The sequence below is a fragment of the Penicillium antarcticum genome (genome assembly GCF_028974205.1).
Source record: "Penicillium antarcticum strain IBT 31339 chromosome Unknown utg000002l_segment0_segment0, whole genome shotgun sequence".
NCBI classification, from domain to species: Eukaryota; Fungi; Ascomycota; class Eurotiomycetes; order Eurotiales; family Aspergillaceae; genus Penicillium; species Penicillium antarcticum.
Window position 1 is genome coordinate 729,668 of NW_026695300.1, and position 21,843 is coordinate 751,510.

Below are 21,843 nucleotides of genomic sequence, written 5' to 3' on the forward strand. Positions count from 1 at the left end.
GAGACATGTAAAAATAACAATAAACAAAAGGGAACAGAGTAATGCCCTACGAACATCAAATGCAAACGCCGAGCCTATGTGACCAACGACCAGTCAAATATTTCAATCAAAACGCTCAAAAGCAAGAAAAGTAAGATCCCATCGATTCTCATGCCACATTTGCAAAATATAGCTTCACTCAGCCACTGGAACCCGCCCAGGAACGACTTCACTAACGGCACCAACAAAGCCCTCAAGCCCGGACATAGACACTGAGCTAGAGCCAGGGGCAGATGCCGCCGTGGTAGCAGCCTGGGAAGAAGCAGACGCCATGGAAATACCAGGCATGACAAGGACCTGAGAGCCCAGCTCGATCCACTCAACAGACGATACAAGGGCAAATGTAATCTTCACATCCTCTTTTAGGGCTTCTGCCGAGGAGGCAACACCAACAATAGAGGCGGGTATAGTCCCTGAGATTACTTTGCTGATATCCGTCGCCGAAGGACGACGCCGGACTGCATCGGCGGTTCCATCGCTGCCGAAGTCATTTATGGAATTACCGTTTGTTGTCCCGTTGCTGTGGGGTTTAGCGGAAGGGGGTTGGCCATCGCCGTCGAAGTTGAAGAGCTCCGGCTCAGAAGGAGAAGGCGGCTCAGATATGGCTTCCTCGTCGGCTCCGGCCAGTGCCATGCAGATGACGCGAACAGTGGTGCGAATGTTGGCGATGTACGCTATAGCATTGCCTCCTAGGAGTAGAGGAGGGGAGTTCGGAGCGGAGAACTCAGTAGATCTGAAAGTTGCGGTGAATCCGGTGTAGAATGGTAACGGTAATAATGAGGATCTAGGTGGTATAGAGGTGATGCATGTGGGCGTCGTATGCAAGTTCGAGAGAACCATGCCTTTACGTATTCGGCCAAGGCGCGGAATACTTTTGTCCTCGGAAAACCCAACGGGCTCTATGCCGATTGTGCCTACTTGATCTTCCACTAGTCGGCGGACTGGTAAACGGAGGTCTCTCACGCTGACAACGCGGATTCGCTGCCACCTGGCCTGTGAGTCTTTTCCGAATATGAGGCTCTGCGGGAATGATGCTGACACATCACCCGGCCCGCTGCGGGACAGAGTCCCCACCGAGGGTGGAGGCTCGTTGTTGGAATCATTAGAAACGTCGACAAGGATCGGACCAATGACCATCTCGTCGCCAATAGAGATGTTGCCGTGGCGAACCAGACCGCAAAGGACCATTCCACGGTTCTCTTCGTCACCCTTCTCCGAAGCTATTGAGTAGACCTTCGAAGGTGGAATTGCAAATACTTCGTCCACATCGAAGACGTTACCAGTGTCGTGCGGAGATGTAGATAAAGCTTTGGGAATATGGAGGATTCTCTGAGAAGGTTGAGTAGGAATTGGTAGATAGCGAAGGAAAGCATGGAGCTTCCCTATGCCGGATCCATCCACGGCACTGGTCAGAATGATCGGCACAGTACTTAACCACTTTCCGTCGGCAGCGTCAATTGTCTTGTGTACTTGGGTACTTTCCACTGTGCTTATTTGCTGAAGATTAAGAACTTTGTCACCGGCAGGGCTGGCAGGAAGCATTGCAGGCTTCCGGTTGGCGGTTTTGATTGCCGAAAGGATTTTGGCAAGATTCTCGCGCAATCCACTGCGGGAAGCCATATCTAGCTTGGTAATGACAATCAACACTGGAAGCTCTAACTTCAAACAGAGTTCGAGATATGCCAGGCAGAGGTCAATTTCTGAATGTTCAGTCCCTTGCTCAAGCACGGTCGTCTCATCACCAGAATTAGCCGGGATGCAGAGCATCACATAGTGAGGAGCCCAGCTAACAAGCCCTCGCAATGTGGATTTTGAATATCGAACAGAGCCTGGTAAATCGGATACAAAGGCCAGACGACCCCCGTGTGAGGCGGCATGAATATCATCCCAGCCGGCCACATTGCCAGAGGCGTAGTTGATCACGGTGGGTGGCGCATCATCAGTGTATCCAATCAATTCCTGGGCTACTGAGCTGGTAATCCCCGATGATATCTCATGTCTATGCTTCAGCAGACTCAATCTGCTCTTGCCTCGTCCATTATCAAGTACAGAAGACGTCAATGTACCCAGCAAAGAAGACTTTCCTGCAGTGCTGGGACCAGCAATAGAAATCCTGATTTGTTCCGTATGTGAGTAGTCCTCGTCCGAAGCTGACACATATCCAGACTCGATATTTGTAGTTGATTGCGAATCACGTATTGATTTGCCCTGGGAGATGTTGTAGAAGTCCAGATCTGGGCTTACCAATGCCTCAACCACCCAGAGTCCTTCGGTGGTATTTGTAGCCGGGTCGGGTGGTGCATCTAGCGGTGCATTTGGCGTTTCCGCTGCCCACTCGCAATTCCCGACCACGACTCGGCGCAGGACCTCGACCTTACACCCCAGACTTGTAGCCATAGACTGAAGGTTGGTGATGCTCTCGTCTAGCTCGTCTTGAGTGAGACCGACAAAGGTACCGTCATCTGCAACTCCAATCTCATACAAAGCACCTTGGCTTTCCTCGAGACCAGGAAGCAAACGGGCAGGTTTTGAAGGAACTCCTAGTTGGGGAGTTGCATCGGGAAGAACAGGCAACACCAGATTTGAGGTGGTAGAGGAATGAAACGGCGAAGATTGCTGCAGACGCCATAATAACTGGGTAGTTAATCCTTGTAGTCGTTGCTGTCGGCTCTGGTTTGATTTGGCTTGCATGGGCTTCGGAGCTGCTTCAGAACCCGGTGATGCAGAGGTATACGATAGTGGCACCATGCGTGAATGATATGATCCTGCCACTACGTTCCCTGTCGACATAGAAAGATAGGGACGTCTGGGTCGAAGAAGCAGATGTAACTTGTACTCTGTGGGGCCTTCTTGAGGCTCTGGTTCCAATTTAGAAATTCCGTAGTCGGACAATAGGACTGGATCAGCGCGCAGCGGAGTAGCACTGGAGCGCGTGCGGATTGCTAATCCGCGACTACCAGACGGATTGAGCTGGGGGGTCGACGATCCCGAGGTTGACCACGGTGATGATACCCGCGGCGGGTCTGGATCGTAAGTGAAGATGGATGCCATAGCGTATATATGACAATTCAGACGGTTGTTAGAGGCATTCGATGTAATAAACACTGATATGGAGATGAATCAAACAGGAGAACTAGAAAAATTGAATGCATTGTACTGAGACAGTCACAGAGGACTGAGACAGCCAATACTGAGTCACAAACCAGTCACGGGCCGGCGCATCACGTGGCCATGTTTTCCCCACGACTTTACTGCGACTTCATGTTGACCTTTTCCACGTCTTTTTATGTATGTGTGTTTGACCCTTGAATATGCTTGTTCAAGTACAGCTTTGATGGTCTAATTATGAGAATACTTGTTAGCCAATTCATGAACTTGGTCATACCAACTATATATGTTTGCCACAATGCTTCCGGTCCACGCTCAGGTTTAGGGCATGCTCAAGTGTCGGTGTCGAAAGTCCCATTGGGACGATCTGAGCATTATGATTCGCATAGAGGGGTATATGAATAATAAAATAGCCGATAATATCGTCGAATAATGTGAAACTTCAGTTCGCACATTTAGACATTGCCGAAGTATACGTATTCGAGCAACGATTGTGTCTGCAAATTTGCAAAAGGAATACCATATACCTGCAGTACTGGCCTGAAAATCAAGCCTTTGAGTTAGAAATTATCTAACTTTCCACAGCAAAATTCACCTCATCCGCAGGGGTGCCGTTCAATGTAGACCAAAGGCTGCCCCTGGCAGTTATAGCCGCCGGTCTCGCCATCAAGACTGAAGCTCTATTCCGACACCGATGTACTCCTTAGCCCAAATTCATCCCAAAGTCGAACCATACTTGGAAACACCCAAAGAGACACTTATTAAAGGCTCTCATTCGTGAGATGCATCCATGTCACGCTTGTCTCCGCATGCAATCTCATTTGTTTCCTGTGTCTCTGCCACAGCCTGATATCGCATCTAGTATATTATAACATGGTGCCGTCTGCTTGTGCTCATGGGTTGAATATATCATTGCTGTAGTCTTCAGATCGTTTCCGTGCCAATCCAGGTACTTTGTAATAGGAGGCGGAGGTGGACAACACATTGAGGTTTCGGCGTGCTTGCGAGATGTCAGGTCCGTCTCTGTATATTACAGAAACAGATCTAAGGTACTATTCAACAGAATAGTCAGCCTTCATTTGAATATTAAGGTTTCTAGGGGGCGTCATCCACAAATCTCTGAGAAAGTCCAGGCCCGCGCTCCCACGACGGATGGTACGTACCTACAGGAATGAAGACAAGTTGTCCAACAGAATTCGGTCTCAAACAATATGCCTTAGAATATACCCACAGAGTTAGTTTATACCGAGTAAGGGGGTCAAGTTCGACAGAAGTTGGCGGGAAAGGGAACGCTTGGAGCTGTTGGCAACACTGTACCTGGACTTCCACATACCCTCCCAAAGACACATTAGGATAGGATAGCTTCCATTTTTTGAATGCAGATGAATTGGGTGGTGGTCTCACCGGAAACTCAAAGATGGAAGATACAACAATCCTTCTGATTAGCAATCATGGGGCTATCACAAGGGCTTGGTCCAATTGAACTGATCAGGCACTTATTGCGTTTCTCTGAAACTTCTTTTAGCTTTTTCTTTGATTGATATTCTCGCGGGTTATTTAAAATTAATGTATGCCTATTTGATGAGAAATTCTAAAAGACCAGACATGCAGAATTACACGTTCCACCACAAGCCAGTCACTAATGGCTACAAAAAGGCGAAGAGAACTTTGACATATGTAGTCTTTTACCTGAAGGGTAACTTGTTCATAAATCGTACTTAAGTACAACGTATATCTCGCAACGTTTCCCTGATTTAAGGTCCCGACCAGGGAAGGGATCAGATCCATGTACAAAAAACCCGGCCCCAGTTTCAAACCACGAATGTGAAAAGCGAAATATTTATAGAATTGAATCTAAGTATAAACGGTATGAGCCAGCTCACACCACTATCCACAAGGCTCCCGTGCCATCACCGCAAGACTCAATTGTGCAGATACTCTCAAAATGTATTTACAGTACTCTCTTAAACATGCCTGGTATTCTCGCTGGAAATCCTGTAAGTCGCAATCTCACTGAAAACATAGGAAAAATAAAGGGATCAAACCCCGAATGCTAAACTCCCGAATTGCCCCAACCCCAAAAGTGACCATAATACGAACTTCTATTCCGTAGACGATTCCCTGCCCGACGCTTTGCATTTCCCTTGTGCAACATGAATATTACGTGCAGTCGTGCGTGTAAACACCGCACCGCAGATTGGACACTCGGCTTTGGCGACGACGCCTGACTTTTCTCGCTGGTGACGGAGGAGGTTACTGAAGGTTGAGAACTCGCGACCGTTGCAGCCATGATCCCAGCATTGTGGTCGTGGTCGTGAATTGACTACTCGGACTTGATCTGTATCTGATGTTGCCGCTGAATTGGATGGGGAGTACATTGGCTCTGGGGAGACCATTGGTGGTGGCTGAGAGTTGATGGACGAGGGCTGGGATCTGTTGGTTCGTGTTGTGATTAGTTAAAGCTTTCTTTCTTTGATTGGTTAAATACTTACGGGATTGATGTTGGCTCAGCAAAGTAGTAGGCTGGTTGGCTCATCATATAAGGAGGACTGCTAACAGCATTAGTGATCTAATTACTTAATTCCTTGGCTATTCGCAGGCAGTCCATTGGACTCACGTAGTCATGAGAGGCTGCTGGGGCAGCGGAGGCGTATTTGAGGTAGAAGCGGACTGGAAAGGACGTGCCATAGGGGGACTCAACCAAAAAAGTCAGTAGTTTCCAATGGCAGGAGGAAATGTAGCTTACCTCCGAGGTTGGCTCTGTCGAGCAGCACTCCCAGGTGCTGTAAGGTAAGATCCCGGTACTTGCTGCGCATAACTAGGTAGGGGGCCACTCGAATGGCTAAGATATCCAACTGGGTAGCCTGTTGAAGAGTAGGATGACTGCGAAGATGCAAATGGTGGACTCATGTGTTCATGTGGTGCTTGCACAGGATGATACGGGCGATTTGCCCAAGCATAGTCTGAAAGAGTCAGCAGGCATATTTCTCAGTTAAAGTAGATATTTGTCCATACGATGAGGATGCTGCATCGGGCTAGCAAAATAGGCGTCTGATACTGCTGACATAGGGTATGATGAGATGCCAAGGCCCCTGTGAGTGGGATGCCCTAGTCAGCACCAAATTATCCAAACAGAGGTCGACATATGACTTACGGGGTATTTTCTAGAGCAAGGTGCCCTTCAGTAGGGTTCTGACTTTCAAGAGAAGACCGGGTAATTGGTCTCTGTTGGTCGTTCAAGACAACCTGATTGCGAGGCTGATTCGGGCTGGAATCCAGCGTTGACGTGGAGTGCTGCGGGGGAACCGACAGTCCGAAATCTCGTGTCGATTGCGAATGTTCTATAGTAGTATGACTCTGAGCAGACCAAGGAGTGGCAGAGCCGGGCAGAATCTGTGAAAAGTCCGGTGATTCGACCAATGAAGACAAGGACCCAACTTCGGGCTCTGTGGCTGGAAACTCAGACAGAGTGTGGTGGTTTCTGTGAGAAGATGAGTCCTGTGAGCCGAACGCTCCGGGGAACATTAGGAAATATATAGGTCATAGACCTAAAACAGATTGCAAGCAGTAGGGGGCGGGGCCGGGAAAGGGTATAAGGGGAAAAGTGGCACTCGCATAAAGAATCAACATACAGGTGTCCGGTAATCCCGTCAAGTTGGTAGAAGACTTTTAGTTTCTGAAACCCATGGACCACGACTCGGGCGCAATGAAGTATTTGAAAGCGCATACAAGACGTCAGCTCATCCTCCCCAGGATCTAAGGGCGTAGGTTTGGTCCACAAACAACAGCTTCTAGAATATCTGTTGCTCTGATCCTGAACGATGCGCAGGTGTGTTAGCTACCCGTTGACCTCAATTAGAGATGTGATATCATTGGTCCCATGATCAAGAAAAGAGAAACTCTCGATGAGGTGGGCCGATGAGAACTATCACGAGCGAATTCGTGGATTTTTGGACCCCACAGATGACGGGACCCTAGCCGGAGCCTAGGTGGGAATGGCACTCGGGAGGATTACGACTGGGGCCATGATTCTCTAACGGAACTTGGTCTAGGCGTCAATTCTAGCCCCATTGTACTAAATAGTGAACGGGGGCCAAGATGGGGCCTTTTGGGGCCATACGCTTGTCCCGTGGCCGGAAATTCTTGAAATTTCTTGTTCTGAGCTGTATATTCTGCCTATCTATCTGTATGCTCGCTTGTAGACACTAAAATGCCATCTCCGGCCCGACGGTGCTTGACAATGTGGTCCCTTATCAAATTTGGCCCCCACGAACGCGCGGTTAGGAAGAGATTTCACTTTTTTCTGCGTAGATGGTAATCAATTCTGGGTGGATGTGACATTGCCCTAACTCAAATGAATTAGGTTTCTTCTTTCACTCCACTGCACTGAAAGGATGGCCCGATCTAGGCATATTGGTGCCCAGAGGGATGTAGATCCCCGGGACCACAGGACGTTTTTCGGCCCCAGACGATCTAGTCGGTGCCCCTGTCAGAATAGGGAGTGCCCGGGTACCGGACTGTCCCAAGTCTTGAAATTAGCGTTATTATAGGTCCTATGTGACCAATATCCCGTTTGGACGGGGCCCACTGGTCGTGTCGCGTATCAACACGGCCGTAAAAAAAGGTGGAGCTGAAATCGCCAAGACTTATTTGAAAAATCATTACAGCCCAGGGTCTCTCATAGCCATGTGAAGTAATCCGGTCAGTTAGCGCTGGGACAATTTGTCAGTTCCAGAAGCCATGGGGTATTGAAGCCAATCGCAACCGTCCAGGGGCGTACGATCGCCTGTCTCCACAGGGGCCCGGGATCCGCACTTATCAAGAACTCGCGCGTATCTGCGTGGGAGATCATTGCGAGTTGATGAGCCTAATGTAGTACTGTAGATTAGGGTAATTTTACTACTGTTTCTCTGCCTCGTGGAGACCCACAGGAACCAGGGCTATTTTCTTACTAGTCAACGTTAGAAACTACTACGGTAATTTGACAGGCCGTCAGAACTTTGAATTGTTATTTCAGCTCATTTGATTGTGATGTTTTTAGTCCTATTTCGGACTTCACTTTGTTTACTCCTGTATACTTCTGCAGTAAAACATCTATTGGTTTCAATGTGCTATGCCATTGAAATCTACGCCCTGACGTTGCATTGCAGAGAAAACAATCGGTCTGGCCCAACGGTAGTAGTATTTAGCAAGATTGGCGAACCCACCAAACAAGATTTGACACAAGGGCGAATTGCCGAAACAATGTTAAGACATGGGACAAGAGTTGGCTTTGGGGGCCAATACTATCAGGGTCAAACGCGAAGATTGTTTTGATCGGTCTCGGTATCTGGGGATTTCCAGGACGAGGGGCAATAGAACGAGGACTGCACATAGACTCTAGGCTCTTCTGGAGACGGTATTTTGGCCGAAATCGGATACTCTAGGGCATGTACGCAGAATTTACCCACATGATCCCTATTGATGGTATCCATGGATCAGCGCAGGGGTCATTTTAACTCACCTGCGTACAGTATCAAGGAGAAAACACCTTGGTTGACCATTTTGCCTGATATATTGCGCGGAACTAATCGCTGCCGTAAAAGTCAAATTCTGAAGAGGTTGACAATGGTGAATATTCGGTGTTTTTCTCAAAATCCCAGTCATTTGCGTTGCATTGTGGACTTGTGGCTGGCAGTGCGGCAGACAATAATAATAATGAAACATGCCAGAACATGTCAATGATGCTCATATCCATATATCATTAGTTTCCCATTATCTATCAGACAATTCACAACATTTTGCTTATGAAGCTAGGCGATCGGTCGTTGAAGTGAGAATCCCTGAAGCGCAAATACCCTCACGTGACCGATATCACCTGATCCGATCTTCTCTGCGTCTGGTTCATCACCAAAACCAATCCACGTCCGTCGTCCCCACATTCTGTTAGCTCTCTGGTGACTTGACAATTCATCAAAGTGAAGTAATCCCTGTCTTGCAGCTCTCACATTCACCATGAAGCTCGTCCGGTACGCCTTCCCACCTTGTGGGCGCGAGCACCAGCTCCGCCAGGCGCATCATCTTCATGGTCTCCCGCTGACGTATATTTCTTTTTCTAGCTTTTTAATGAAATGCGCCAATGAAACGGTTACCGTTGAGCTCAAGAATGGTCAGTCCCCCGCGCAAATCTTGTGAATCCCAAGAGCTTCACATTCACCGAAGTCGCCATTCCGCCCAAAAATCCGAGACACGTCTTTCCTAACTTGAATTTGCAATACAGGCACCATCCTTCACGGCACTATCATGTCCGTCTCCCCGCAGATGAACACCTCTCTCCGCACCGTCAAGATGACCCCTAAGGACCGTGACCCCATCTCGCTCGACACAATCAACATCCGCGGCTCCACAATCCGCTACTACATCCTACCTGACAGCTTGCCCCTTGACACCCTGCTTGTGGATGACGCGCCCAAGCCCAAGAACAAGGCGCGTAAGGAGACAGACCGTGGTCGTGGCCGTGGTGGACCACGAGGCGGCCGAGGCCGTGGAGGTGGCCGTGGTCGCGGCCGGGGGCGTGGCTTCTAGATTTCTTTCTTTCTGTTTTGTTGAGAGGACAATCCGGCGTTTGTTTCTGTCTTCGAAATTCGGCTTGAATATGCATGATCACGGGATGCCTTTTATCCTATTTTTCCATTACCCAGGGGCTCCGATTTGGATGGCAATAAACCGAGAAAAAGCAATTGAATCGATGTTATTTTCCCTACCATTTGAAGTGGCACATCTCTTGATGTCGTGATGTTTACTTTGGGCCCCCTGATGAGGTATCGACGAGCACCAGGCTATCCAGATATTGCGGATATATCTGAGAGGGAACCTCTAACCTGGCCCATGAGTGTCCTATTTGCCTACTAGTCTCGCCTGTACCAGTACAAGCGGTGGATTGTTTACCAAACCATGATATCTCGAAGATTAATCTGACCTACACCAGAGCAATACCCAAAACAGGTCATGCACCTCGCGTAGATCACCGTTCCCGCTAGTAAACATCAGAACAGCCAATCTCGTATTTTTCCACTGCAAAGGCTGAGGGATCCCACTTGCATATGTCAATCACCACGAACTAGACCCATCGTGGTACCCTGGGGATTGACAAGCCCATGCCCAAATTTAGCACTCTAACCGCGACTAAGGTTGCTGCCCAGACTATTCGGGCTTCACTATCCTTGCACTCGCATGGCGATTAAACGGTCTCGGGAATCAACTTCATTGCTTTTTCCAGCGCCTTCATGGTTCACCGTGTATGGCTCCGTCACATATGGTTGGAGTCATATCACAACATGCATCCAATGGGCAGAGCAAGATAAACTCCACAGGGGCACTATCACTCGGGCGTTTATGACCGCTGTCTTTTCCCGGCGAGTCATCTTCGAGGATTTTGGCAAACACTGATATGGGAGCATTGCGCATCTGCAACTTAAAGTCCGTGTGCTAGGTAGGTGCTACCAAGGAGCGAGAGCGAGAGTAGTACGTGTTATACATGCTCTAACAGCCATTCAAGCCTTCCGAAAGGAGCCGAACCTTGTGACGATCAGCAGCTAAGGCTAGAAGGCTAAACGGGTTCATACTTGACTGTTACTATACTGCATTAGGTAAACGCTCGAGGCATACCCCTGTACGAACTGCCCGGCCTCGCTGTTCATTCATGCAGCTTGAGGATTTACCTTGGATTGTCTTTGGATCTGCGCTTTTTGTGGTGATTCTATGTCAAGTATGAAAGCGGCTGGCGGACTACCAGCCATTCGGCAGCCTTTGAAACACTAGTAGAGACGAAAATTACGACATCACAGCTTTCCAGAAGAGGAGAAACTCCCAAAAAAGGAAGGTCTGTATCCCGGCTATTCACTTAGTATCAAACGCAGCCACGTGCACAAATTGCCATAGCTTTAACGTAGATCCCGTTGGGTCTAACGGTGACCTATGATGAACTGTATACTGTACATGCCGATACAGGTAGCCACCTGCCCATCTTGGTATTGGTCGGGTTTCTAGTTCTGATATCATATATATTAAGTTTGAGCCATTAATTTGGTTTGATTGCAGATCAGCGACTGCAGTTGATCATCTAGGTACCCACAAGACAACGAGGCTGAGACAGCTAATTTCATTAACCCGATATGGTAATCGCTCGACACAATCTCCACGGCTCATGTGAGACTCACCCTGATCTTCTTCGTCACTGGCAAATAGATAACCCTCTCGAGACCTGCTGCCTAAGTGCAGGTAAAAGCGCCACCGCCGATCTCAATAGGAAAACAAAAGACAGAACCATCGCGCCGGTACATTAGCTTGGATACTATGGCTTTTGGTCCTTTTGAACTTCCATGGAGCGTTGCTCGCCCGCCAACTTCGGCGGTGGATCTCATCTTGCCGGTTGGGAGCCAAGAAATCCCATATAGTGCCGATCAAATTTCATGTCAGATGGGCGAGCCTAGTCCAAATATGGCAGTCAGTGTCTGCTGACGCTGACAGTGGGTCAGAAGAAATTGTCAATTGACCTATGCGGTATCTTGCTGGGGGCACCACCGTTGAACAGGGGCATTGGGAAACACAGCGATCAAAGGCTAGTTTTTAGCCGAACACTATTTGGCCGAAGCTTATCGCCCTGTGAACTATGGCAACGGAAAATATGCCTGAGCTTGAAACATCAGCAGCTATCGACTACCTGGGGGAATGTTTGTGGCCCAAGAATGTTGTGGCAATTTGGATAGTATATCCTGGTCTTATGGCCAACATGTATGAGAACAGATTGATGGGAAAACAAAGGAAGTTAGCATTCCATGCAGCATAGCAACACCTTAATCATCTAAAATGCCCTACTGCACAACCCGTGCCCAATGTGGTCCAAGCTTGATATATGCAGCTTCACATACAGTCTTTCTAGTCTTGAACCTGTCTGTTGTTGTAAGCTTTATGCGTGTTCCTCCTGGTTGTCAGCCGTGGAATAGTGACGTCTATGCTGTACAGAATCATCTCGGAAAATATGCGAGTGCTCTTCATATGCTCGCAGTATACCCAATGCAGTAGGCGTCCTGTCTCGTTGAGTGTTCATGATAGAGATCGAAGTAACAAATAACAGATGGTATCTCTTTTTCACCAGCCCGTCCATGCCCAATATTTTGTCCTTGTCGACAGACTATAAGCCATCATCTCTCCAAATTCTCACAATGACCAACTTCTCCCACCCAGCCTGCATCCCGCTCGATCCCACCGACTCAGCGTTCCATCCATCCCATCCACGAATCCGCTCCTTAACATCCTCGGGGTTGTTTTGCTTGCAAAGCAAAACATAAGCAACACCAGTCGGCGACAAAACCCTAGGAATAGCATCAAGCAATCGATCAGTCGTCTCCATACCATCAGCACCACCAGCATAGGTCAACGACAAAAAGAAAGAATCACTATCAAACTTGGCGGAGCGAGACATAGCCGCCGCCGCAGCAGGATCATTATCGACAGCAGAAGGTAAACGAGGCAAATCCTCCGTAGGAACATAAGGCGGATTGAAAAGCAGGACATCAACACTTCCAGGACGAAGAGGTGCACACAGGTCAGCCGTTAATGAAGATATATGAATGGTGCGAGGACTCGGTTGCTGCTCTGCTTTGATGGCATTTATTGCCGTCTCTCGCGTTGCGAGGCATGCATTTCGATTCACGTCTGTTCCTAGCGTGAGGATATCGCGTCGGCCGAAGATCTTCTCTGACTGTGCGGCTGCGAAGCCCAGAACCACACCTGAACCTGTGCCTACTTCGACCACTAGCGGTGGTGTATGCTTTGTGTTGTCGAAGCGTTCAGAGAGCCATTTTGATTCGGATGCTGATGACAATGTGTCTAGGAAGAGGTATGAGTCCTCCGATGGCTCGTAGATTGTGTCAAAGGATACATGAGATGTATCCGGTGTTGGCAGCATGGTGAATATGTTCAATGTATCGTTTTGTTCGAGAAATTTCAATGATGTATCAATCCCTGCGGCTTCAATGACGCTGGTGGGGTGTCGGAATGATATCGTGAAAAATGCCGTAATGTTGGCTCAGGTATGCACAGCTCACACTGTCACCTGCAATTCAACTCTCATTGCTTTGGAATATACAGCATAGAAATTATCAACGAATCAACGAAGTAAAAAAGAAAAAGCCCAAAAAGAACCCGAGTCATCCCGACCCGCTGATTCGTGCGTGCCGCTCGCCGCCTTTGACAGAAAACCCCCAGGAAATTATGTCATTTGACTACAACGTTCAGCTTTCTCTCGATTATTCACGATGCGCGTCGCTCAGCGTTTACTCATGGCCACGCCGGCCTCAATCGGCTCGAAGTCTAGTCTCAGTGAGGCCCTCGCGCTGCTCCCGCCGCTGCAGCTGTACCGTCGCATCCTGCGCGTCCATCGCAAGCTTGACCCGGAGATGCGCGTGTTGGGTGATTCATATGTGAAGAATGAATTCCGCGCGCATAGGACTGTGGAGAACCCACTGCATATTGTATGTTTGTTCCTTGTTGTGTTGGAGTGGTTCTATTCGGTGGGGGACGTTACCGCGGACCAAGAGGAGCTGCGGAGATCTCGGGGGTCAAGGGTAGAACTGTTCCTGACCTTTATCTTGATAGATTGGCTTCTTGACTGAATGGCAGCTTTATGCGCAAAAGCTGGAGGGCGAGCATTGGGCTGGGGAGAAGCTGGACAAGTCCAAGTTGGACAAGATGAGTGGTATGTTGTTCTTGTCTGCGGTCCTTTCAGCGAATACTAACAATATACCCTGCTATAGACCAACAACTTGGACAGTTGCTCGAATTGATGCAAGCTATTCGCAATGATGAGGGAGGGAGAAAATAAGTTGATCATCTACTTTGGAAGACCGGACATCAGCGGCTCTGAATTGATCCCCAAGATGCTTCGGATAATGAGGTCTTTAGCTTCCTCAACTGTGACATTTGGGGAAACTTGTGACAATTGATGCATGTCTGGTTAAGCTATGCTGAGAGATGCAGGCATCTCTCATGTTCCCACCAGCACAACGTACATAGAAGGCGAACAGAAGGGGCTGTGAAACCTCATTAGATGTAAGATATTGAATGCAAGTCAGTGATAAGAGCTTTAATTGTCTTGTTTCAATTAATCCCTAGGGTGTTATTCTGCTACCCTTGGGTCTTTATAGAGATGGGCCCGAGGTCTCTTATGCCTCCCTTGCAAGATCCAACAATTCAAGATATTTGACATGGTGGGTTTCCCTGAGGATGTGGACATCTACAAGCGATATGCTGAAGATGGCAAGGCTGGAAAACTCAGTTTATGATGTTCCAAGTTCAGTGTTGATGGATGTTTAGATTGGTTCAACAGTCTCTATTCAGACCCTACGTCTACCCCTGCCCCTGTCTTCAAGCCCAAGCTTAAATCCAAGCTCAAGCCCGCACAAGGCGACGTCAGCAAGACCAATAACACAATGAAGCCAACTAACCAAATCTCCAGATTTCAGTGGAGCCCGCGCCTTCCAAACGACAAGCTGAGTCATCCCTTGAAAGTGGGCGACGAGCCCCGAATGCCGGGGTATATCAAAATCTCAATTCAGAATCCGACATAAAACCACTTCATTCATTCTCTCCAGAATCCATTGAGGATCAAATTGAAGTACAAACTCCCGAATCACCCAATCACTCATCATGCCCGCTCTACTGGAAGACCCCTCAACCCGCAATCCCCCACCAAGTGCGCACATCAGAGCAGCGCCTACCCTGAAAGCGCGGCAAGCAACACTTCCCAAGGACAATGATGCCCCGATTACTCTCTATCCAATCACTGGAGGCGCGCAATCCCTCCCGCAGGACCTAGTCCGCTTCCTGCACCAAGAGTTCAGCGCGGAGATCCTCCGTGGCGGTACTTACCCTATGGAAGAGCCTCTGCCACTAGAACAATTTGCCGAGTATTGGTTTGGGACTTTTGCCGTGATTGCGCTTGATGGCACTGAACCGATTCGAGAGGGGAGGGACTGGGAAAGTGCTTGTCTGGGCACTTTTTATATCAAGCCTAACTATCCCGGTATGTCCTATCACTTCATCTTCTCATACAGTGTTGCTGATTTAACTCTCACAGGTCGTTGCTCTCATATCTGTAATGCTGGATTTATTACTACTTCTGCCGCACGTGGCAGAGGTGTTGGGTACGCTATGGGAGAAGCGTATCTAGATATTGCACCGAGACTAGTATGACTATCCCCAGTACTATAGATTACAGCTGTTGTGATAGTTCCCCTTGAACCTTGACTAATCTTTCAACTTAGGGCTACACATACTCGGTCTTCAACTTAGTCTTCGCCAACAACCCAGCTTCAATCCGCATCTGGGATAAACTCGGCTTCAGCGTCATTGGCCGCGTACCCAAGGCTGCACGACTGGAGAATAGCGAGGAACTAGTCGATGCATTGATATTCGGACGGGAGTTGGGGAATTAGAGTAATAGTCTCAGTTCGCGTTTTGTGTGAACATCGCTCTATCGTTCAAGCCAATATTGGCGTCTTTCATGTAATTTGTTTTTTGAGCTTCGTTATATAGAAGAATACCATGTCTATAAACGTCAAAACACAGAGAGCACATGCGCATCCTTAGGAATTAAGGAATCAAGGAATCAAGAATATAACCCAAAGAACAACCCAGGCTGGACCAAGATGTAATCGATTAAACGACATAAACTACAATCTACAATATCCACATACAGCATAGAAGCAGAATAGAACAGAACCTAATATAATGTAATAAAAATAATAATAATCAATAACGAACAAAACCGGAAAAATAGAATGAACCCAACGCTCAAACCATACCATGCAAACAATAGGGATATCACGCAAACCGGGCTTCAAGATGATAGAGTAGCCCTCCGCCTCAAATGAAGGAGACTGTTATACATGCACATATACATGTATATGCGTGTGTAAATCAAAGCCCAATCAAATTTGGACGAAGGGTGTAATGCACAAGGTGGAGAAGATGAGATAACAAGACATGGTAGAAGTGAAGATGTTAACACTGTCGAATGAAGACGGGGTGGATGGAGAGGGTGACGAGGATGGAGTGAGAGAGAGGTACTATAGGGGGTGAGATATAGTACATAGTTGCAGATCAACGCCATGGAGGCCGAGTATCAACCTTTTGAGCCTGCGGCTTATGATCCCGCGTAGGCAATGGGAGAAGACTAACACGCCTGTTAGTCGAATGGCCGAGAGACGTCCCCGGCCGCGAGGTCTTGCTAGGCGTCTCAGGTACATCCGGAGCATGTGAAACACTCCGACTGAAAGTTGAGGGCACGCCTGCGTAGCTCTGGCGACTGCGGGGAGTGTTTGATATGCCTGACTGTCTCCGCAGTCGACTGTATGGGGGCGGATCGAGGAGTGAGGATCGCGGGGTTGGAGAGGAGAGGTTCCGCGAGGGACTTCGATCACCGAGTCTGCTGGAGACGCGACTCGTTGATCTGTATGTGCCCGGCGCTGGAGATGCTGATGTGTCGCGGCGGAATGGACTGGGGAACGGGATTGCTGATGCGGGTCGAGGTGTGCGGGATATCGGGGCGGATGCTTTGCGGTATTGGGTATATCCAGTGTCTAGGTCGTTTGTATTTGTGCTTCCGTTCCAGCGAGGACGGTTGGAGACTGTGGATGGCGGCACTGGTGTGCGGGATGTGTAGCGGGAAGCTGGTGTCGGGGTGAAGAGACTTGTGGATCTTCTTGATGGAGTTGGGGATGCGAGGCCAGATGGCTGGGGGATGCTCGACTTCCGACCTGTGTAGTTCGCCGTGGACTGAGGCAAGCCAGAGTAGCGTCGGGTTTTGGGCAAGGCTGATCGAGTTGTGGTGCTTCCAGCTAAGCTCTCGCGACGACTCGAACCACCCAAGGGCGTTGAGGCACCCTTGTAGCTGGGACCAGTTATGATAACTGAGGAGGCAGGCGAGCTTCCCGGTGTGTCAATGGCACTGCCTGTAAGTGGGCTGTCCATCGTCAAGATGCTAGAGATGGAGTCTCGAAGTTGCTGGCCCTTGACGAAATGCACGTCTTCGAGAGAAGTGTCCATAACCTTCGTGCTAGCCTTGAGAGCATCCGTCCGCGATGTCATGTCAGACAAAAGTCGTAGAATTTCACCATTGACAGTCAACCGATCATTGACACCCTTTTGGATGATGGAAATCACACGCTCAATCGCCGGCACATAGTGCATCTTCTTCGCCTCGTAGTTCTCAATGCGCTTCTGCAAGGTGACCGGATTGTTGAGCTGCATGCCGCCCTCCAGACCTTCTTGGAGCTTGCCAATGCTGCGTTCCACAGATTCAAACATCTTCTGCGCCTGACTTCCAGCATTGCGGAAAACCAGGATCCACTTATCCTCTCCCAGTTCCTTTCGCAGAGCTTCCGCGTCTGTCTCCAGAACCTTATAGCTCTTCTCTAGCCGGTCCCGCCGGTCTTCGACCTCTTCACACGCACTCGGGAAGATGGCCTCAGCCCGTGCTTGGAACATGGACAATCGCATGGGCAAAAAGTCCAGTGACGCACGTAATGGTTGCATGCGCGCAAATATAGCCATCAGATTTGAGTGGCTGGTATCATCCTGGGGTGTTTTGATAACAGGAGTGCCGGAAGCCGAAGCTAGAAGAGGACCAATGCTCAGGCGTTGAGAAGCCGCGCGACTCTTGGTAGGAGACTCTTCGACAATGGTCTCCAACTCGTTGATATCAAGACCACCAGTGGTCTCACCCGTATCCATCAACGCCTGGTGTCGCTTCTCTTCCATCTCAAAGATCAATCCGCTAAGATTATCAATTTCCATCCCCACATCACCGAGAACATTAGACCAAAGCTCTTCCCACTCCATCGCCAACTCAACCTGCTCTTTCACACCTCTCAACTTATTCTTGATCTGTTTCCAGTTGTTGAGGATACTCTCCATCTGACTTACGATCGTCCTCAAGTTCTCGGCATCAACATTCGCAATGTCATCCCGTAGCTGCACATTTTCAATGGCGCGCACATAGACATTAACCAAGCACTCGAACCGGGTAATAGCCTTATCAACCCCATCAAGACCCTCTCGCCCACCAGCAGCAGCCCACTCAACATCATCCTCGGAGTCCAACCCGCTAAGCACATCCGACGCCTTCTTAATCCAAATCTGAATCTGCTCCGCAGCCCCGTTCAACGCCCTAACAGCCAAAAGCGCCGTGGCAATCTTGGTAATACTCGCCTCAAGTGAATCCGGCTGCGGAAGGGGAATGGACGTCAGTTGCGAAAGCTGATTGCTAAAAGAAGCACGGGAGAAAGAGTAAATCGAGTCCGCGCGCTGAAGACCCATAGGGTTGAAATAGGACTGGGAATTGGAGGACGAGCGCGAATGCGTGTATGCAGGCGGGGAGTCCTTCGGCGGGGGATCAGGCGCGCTCTGCGCATCCTGGTTTTCTTTGCGGGCGGTATCCTCGACGTATTTCTGGAAGTCGGTGCGGTCGTCTTGGATGGGATTGCTGGGTAGGAGGGTCGGTGCTGGGTGTTCGCGCACCGACGCCGGAGCTGGTTCTGCGACAGACATGAGGACTGGTGGACTTGTGAAGTCGGTTTCTGGGGCGGGATCGTCCTGGTCCTGCGGCTGCTCCTGGTGCTGGGCCTGCTCGGGTCCGTCCTCGACTGCTTCGGTGAAGACTGGTTCCTCCTGTCTCTCTGCCTCTTGTCTGCGAGCGTCTGCGATCTCTTGGAGAATATCTTGGTGGGGGAGCTCGAGGTGGTTTGAGGCGGTTCTCCGTGGGGGATCGTGAGATTGGCCGGGCGAGGTACCTGAACCGTTCCACGCTTGGCCCCTCCGCTTGACTTTGATTGACAAGTCCTGGTTGCGACTGTCCAGCTCCTTCAGGTGCTCTTCTGGGATTCGACCGACAGCATTTGGGTTCTTGTTTTGCAAGGGAGACTTGTTACTGCCATCCAGCAATTTTACGCGGGCTGCGAGAGCCGGAGAGAGTCGGCGAAGGATTGATTGCCTGGGAGCGCTGTTTGGTGCGCTGGTCGGCTCGACTGGGGAGTATTCGTCTTCGTTATTGCTGCTTCCTAGACTCCACAGGGATGACTTAGATTTTAGGCGGCGGAGGGTGGAGGTGCCGGTGTCATTTGGGGAGACGGAGAGCGCGGGGGTGAGCGATGGGGGCGAGGCGGAGGTAGTAGACGCGTTGGAAGGGTGCGCGAGTTCGGTCGCAGAAGTTGGACCGTTGGCTGTGGCATGCATGGAGACAAGGCCCTTGGGGGTGAGCAAAAGGACCAAAGGATGCGATCCAGACAGGGATAGCTGGAATGTTTCGTCTCTCGGCAAAGGTGAAGCGTAACCCCTTCTATGATTTAGAGGTACGGAGTTCGTAAAATTGTCAGAACAAGCTACATGTAGTCAGTGTGTATATCAGAGAAGGTGAAGGTATTGGGCAGCAAGAGAGAGAGAGGGATGAAGTGGCCTGTCTACCTTCAGCCCCGTATATTTACTATGGGGCCCGTTGTACCTCCTCGGTATGTGAGGGACGATGAAATCATGTCTTATATTTCTTTCTTATTTGTTTCATTTAGATGTTTGTGTTTCTAATTGAGATCTCTGCGATTAGAAATTTATGTGAACTTACTCTCTTCCCACGAGTTTGTCGATCAAGCTCAGGAGTGTACACATCAATTTCATATGCTCGACGTCTATGCAGATCAACATGGCCACCCTACAATCCATGTCCCTGTCACAAATATCCACAATTAATGCATCTATGCGTCTATGCTGTGATGACAATGGATGCGAACTCCAAAAAAAAAAAAAAAACTAGAATATAAAATATGAGGGCAGAACAGTCGGTGACAATTCAGGGGTATCGTATCAAATGCCCAAAGATAAAAGAAAAGAACCGAGATGCAAACATGGACTTTAAACAATCAAATCAACCCAGCACTCGGGGGCCGTCCCGGATTGGCAGCTTGCCAATCCCGCACCAACTCCTCGCGAACAGTCTTACACCAGGCCAGCAGTGCAGTGTCAAATTGCTTCCAGGCCGCAGCACCACTGTTCTGTACAACCCCCATCACATCAACATCCAAACGCAGCTCCCACCGGAGCTCTGCAGCTTTCACCCAGAACCTAAGGTTATCAGCCTGCCGATATGGCTTGGCAATGTCCTGGTGGTGTGCCTTGATCTCGCCGAAGTGGCGTTTGGACTTCTTGATCGCGAGGTTGTGTAACTGGACCAATGCGCGCCCATCCCGGAATTTGTCCAGGAACGCAGTGGGAAGAATTTCAGCGGGTGTCTCTTCAATGGGTGTCCAGGTAGGCAAGGAATCTCCACCGGGCATCAAACTGCGCAGGAAAGACTCCTCGCGTGGGCGCTCTCGGCCTCTCCAGTCACCAGCTGCCCAATCCCAATTTTGCCGTTCCTGGGCCTCGAGGTCTTCGAGGGCTTTCTCGCGGACCAGCATGGCGCGCACACCTGAGATCCACCCCTGAATTCGATCACGCTCTTCCTCCCGGAGACCACTAGCGAAATGCCGAGCAGCCCAGCGCTTCAACACTTCCAGCACATCAAAGAGCTCCTTGCGAATCTCGCGCTCGCTTTTTATCGAAGCTAGACGTTCTGGGTGTTCATGGGCAGTGTAGTAGATCTTGGCAGCTCGAATAGCATTTGTCACATCATCCAAGATGCACATGCCCTGTGCCTCCTCTTTGTTCTTCGGGGTGGGAGCCTCACCAGATTCCTCTATATGGCTTTCTGGCACATCACTTGGAGAAAGACTATTGCGAATTGGCTCGCGAGGAGGAGGCTCAGCACCATTTTCGATAGCCTCGATATCAGTCTCCGCCTTATCCAATGCAAGCATCAATTGCCGGCGCAAAGAGATCAAATCCGGTGGAGGAGGGATATGATGCGTTTTGATGCTGTACGTGCTAACAGTGGGTGGCAGCATCACCTCGGCCTCCTCGTCTTCATCCAATTCACCTTCGGCGGGTTCTGTCATATCCGTAGGGCTGGATTCCAAATCATCCATGTGTCGCTGATTAGGGGTGATCAACACCCGCGGCACACTATCCTTGCCCTTCTTCTTGTCCTTGTCCCATTCCTTGCCCCGGCCACCTTTCCCATCCAATAAGCCCGTCCGGGCAAAGTAATATTGTAGGTGGGCGATACTGCCGAGGCTCATGACGCTGTCGCGATGGCGGGCCGAATCCGCGAACTCGGCTCCTAATGCACGGATGTACCCATGACGCCGGGACGAGGTCGACACGGACGATCTGGCATCTGCGGAGGTGGCGGAGGAGGTGGAGCGGGAGGACTCGGAGGAGAATGTACGGTCTGGGGAGGAATATGAGGAGATGGCAGGTGTAGCTGGGATAGAAGGCGAGGGCGAGGAAGCCCGCTCAGCGGCCGGGAAGGCCTCGGTGTCCATTGAGCGTCGTGGGTCGTCCATTGGGAATTCGCTGTGGGTTCGGGTTCAGGTTGGAATGTTGGATCGGGGTCGCGGCGTGGTCCCTGGGAATGTTCGTGACTTTGACATGTGGCGGATTATGGGCCACCAAGTCAATGCTCCCGAGGTTGAACGGGCTATATAGGCAGATTAATGAAAGGACGGAGGTTTACTGAAACATGCAGGATCGACGGACGAGAATCTCTTTTTGGTCAAAAGGGGG

The 21,843-nt window shown here is 49.7% G+C and overlaps 9 protein-coding genes across 9 annotated transcripts; 4 read left to right on the plus strand and 5 right to left on the minus strand.

The window, feature by feature from the left end:
- Nucleotides 1–174: 174 nt before the first annotated feature.
- On the minus strand, nt 175–3,090 carry N7508_001262 (uncharacterized protein; the record flags this gene model as incomplete). Its single annotated transcript, XM_058459328.1, has 1 exon — nt 175–3,090. The coding sequence occupies one exon, from the start codon at nt 3,088–3,090 to the stop codon at nt 175–177; it is 2,916 nt and encodes a 971-aa protein (XP_058322860.1).
- A 2,159-nt stretch (nt 3,091–5,249) lies between these two features.
- Nucleotides 5,250–6,672, minus strand: N7508_001263 (uncharacterized protein; the record flags this gene model as incomplete). The annotated part of the gene is made up of 6 exons (XM_058459329.1): nt 5,250–5,580; nt 5,640–5,699; nt 5,765–5,842; nt 5,894–6,110; nt 6,163–6,239; nt 6,302–6,672. 6 exons carry the CDS (start codon nt 6,670–6,672, stop codon nt 5,250–5,252), a joined length of 1,134 nt encoding a protein of 377 aa, XP_058322861.1.
- A 2,469-nt stretch (nt 6,673–9,141) lies between these two features.
- Nucleotides 9,142–10,149, plus strand: N7508_001264 (mRNA splicing protein SMD1; the record flags this gene model as incomplete). Its single annotated transcript, XM_058459330.1, has 3 exons — nt 9,142–9,295; nt 9,407–9,616; nt 10,115–10,149. The coding sequence occupies 3 exons, from the start codon at nt 9,142–9,144 to the stop codon at nt 10,147–10,149; spliced, it is 399 nt and encodes a 132-aa protein (XP_058322862.1).
- A 2,170-nt stretch (nt 10,150–12,319) lies between these two features.
- Nucleotides 12,320–13,096, minus strand: N7508_001265 (S-adenosylmethionine-dependent methyltransferase; the record flags this gene model as incomplete). Its single annotated transcript, XM_058459331.1, has 1 exon — nt 12,320–13,096. The coding sequence occupies one exon, from the start codon at nt 13,094–13,096 to the stop codon at nt 12,320–12,322; it is 777 nt and encodes a 258-aa protein (XP_058322863.1).
- A 349-nt stretch (nt 13,097–13,445) lies between these two features.
- N7508_001266 (succinate dehydrogenase assembly factor 3) lies at nt 13,446–14,011 on the plus strand (the record flags this gene model as incomplete). Its single annotated transcript, XM_058459332.1, has 3 exons — nt 13,446–13,661; nt 13,786–13,885; nt 13,944–14,011. 3 exons carry the CDS (start codon nt 13,446–13,448, stop codon nt 14,009–14,011), a joined length of 384 nt encoding a protein of 127 aa, XP_058322864.1.
- Nucleotides 14,012–14,393: 382 nt separating this feature from the next.
- On the plus strand, nt 14,394–14,756 carry N7508_001267 (uncharacterized protein; the record flags this gene model as incomplete). The annotated part of the gene is made up of 2 exons (XM_058459333.1): nt 14,394–14,463; nt 14,527–14,756. 2 exons carry the CDS (start codon nt 14,394–14,396, stop codon nt 14,754–14,756), a joined length of 300 nt encoding a protein of 99 aa, XP_058322865.1.
- Nucleotides 14,757–14,835: 79 nt separating this feature from the next.
- Nucleotides 14,836–15,623, plus strand: N7508_001268 (GNAT family N-acetyltransferase; the record flags this gene model as incomplete). The annotated part of the gene is made up of 3 exons (XM_058459334.1): nt 14,836–15,211; nt 15,266–15,375; nt 15,453–15,623. The coding sequence occupies 3 exons, from the start codon at nt 14,836–14,838 to the stop codon at nt 15,621–15,623; spliced, it is 657 nt and encodes a 218-aa protein (XP_058322866.1).
- A 667-nt stretch (nt 15,624–16,290) lies between these two features.
- Nucleotides 16,291–19,422, minus strand: N7508_001269 (KAR9 family protein; the record flags this gene model as incomplete). Its single annotated transcript, XM_058459335.1, has 1 exon — nt 16,291–19,422. The coding sequence occupies one exon, from the start codon at nt 19,420–19,422 to the stop codon at nt 16,291–16,293; it is 3,132 nt and encodes a 1,043-aa protein (XP_058322867.1).
- Nucleotides 19,423–20,099: 677 nt separating this feature from the next.
- N7508_001270 (uncharacterized protein) lies at nt 20,100–21,623 on the minus strand (the record flags this gene model as incomplete). Its single annotated transcript, XM_058459336.1, has 1 exon — nt 20,100–21,623. One exon carries the CDS (start codon nt 21,621–21,623, stop codon nt 20,100–20,102), a length of 1,524 nt encoding a protein of 507 aa, XP_058322868.1.
- Nucleotides 21,624–21,843: the final 220 nt, after the last annotated feature.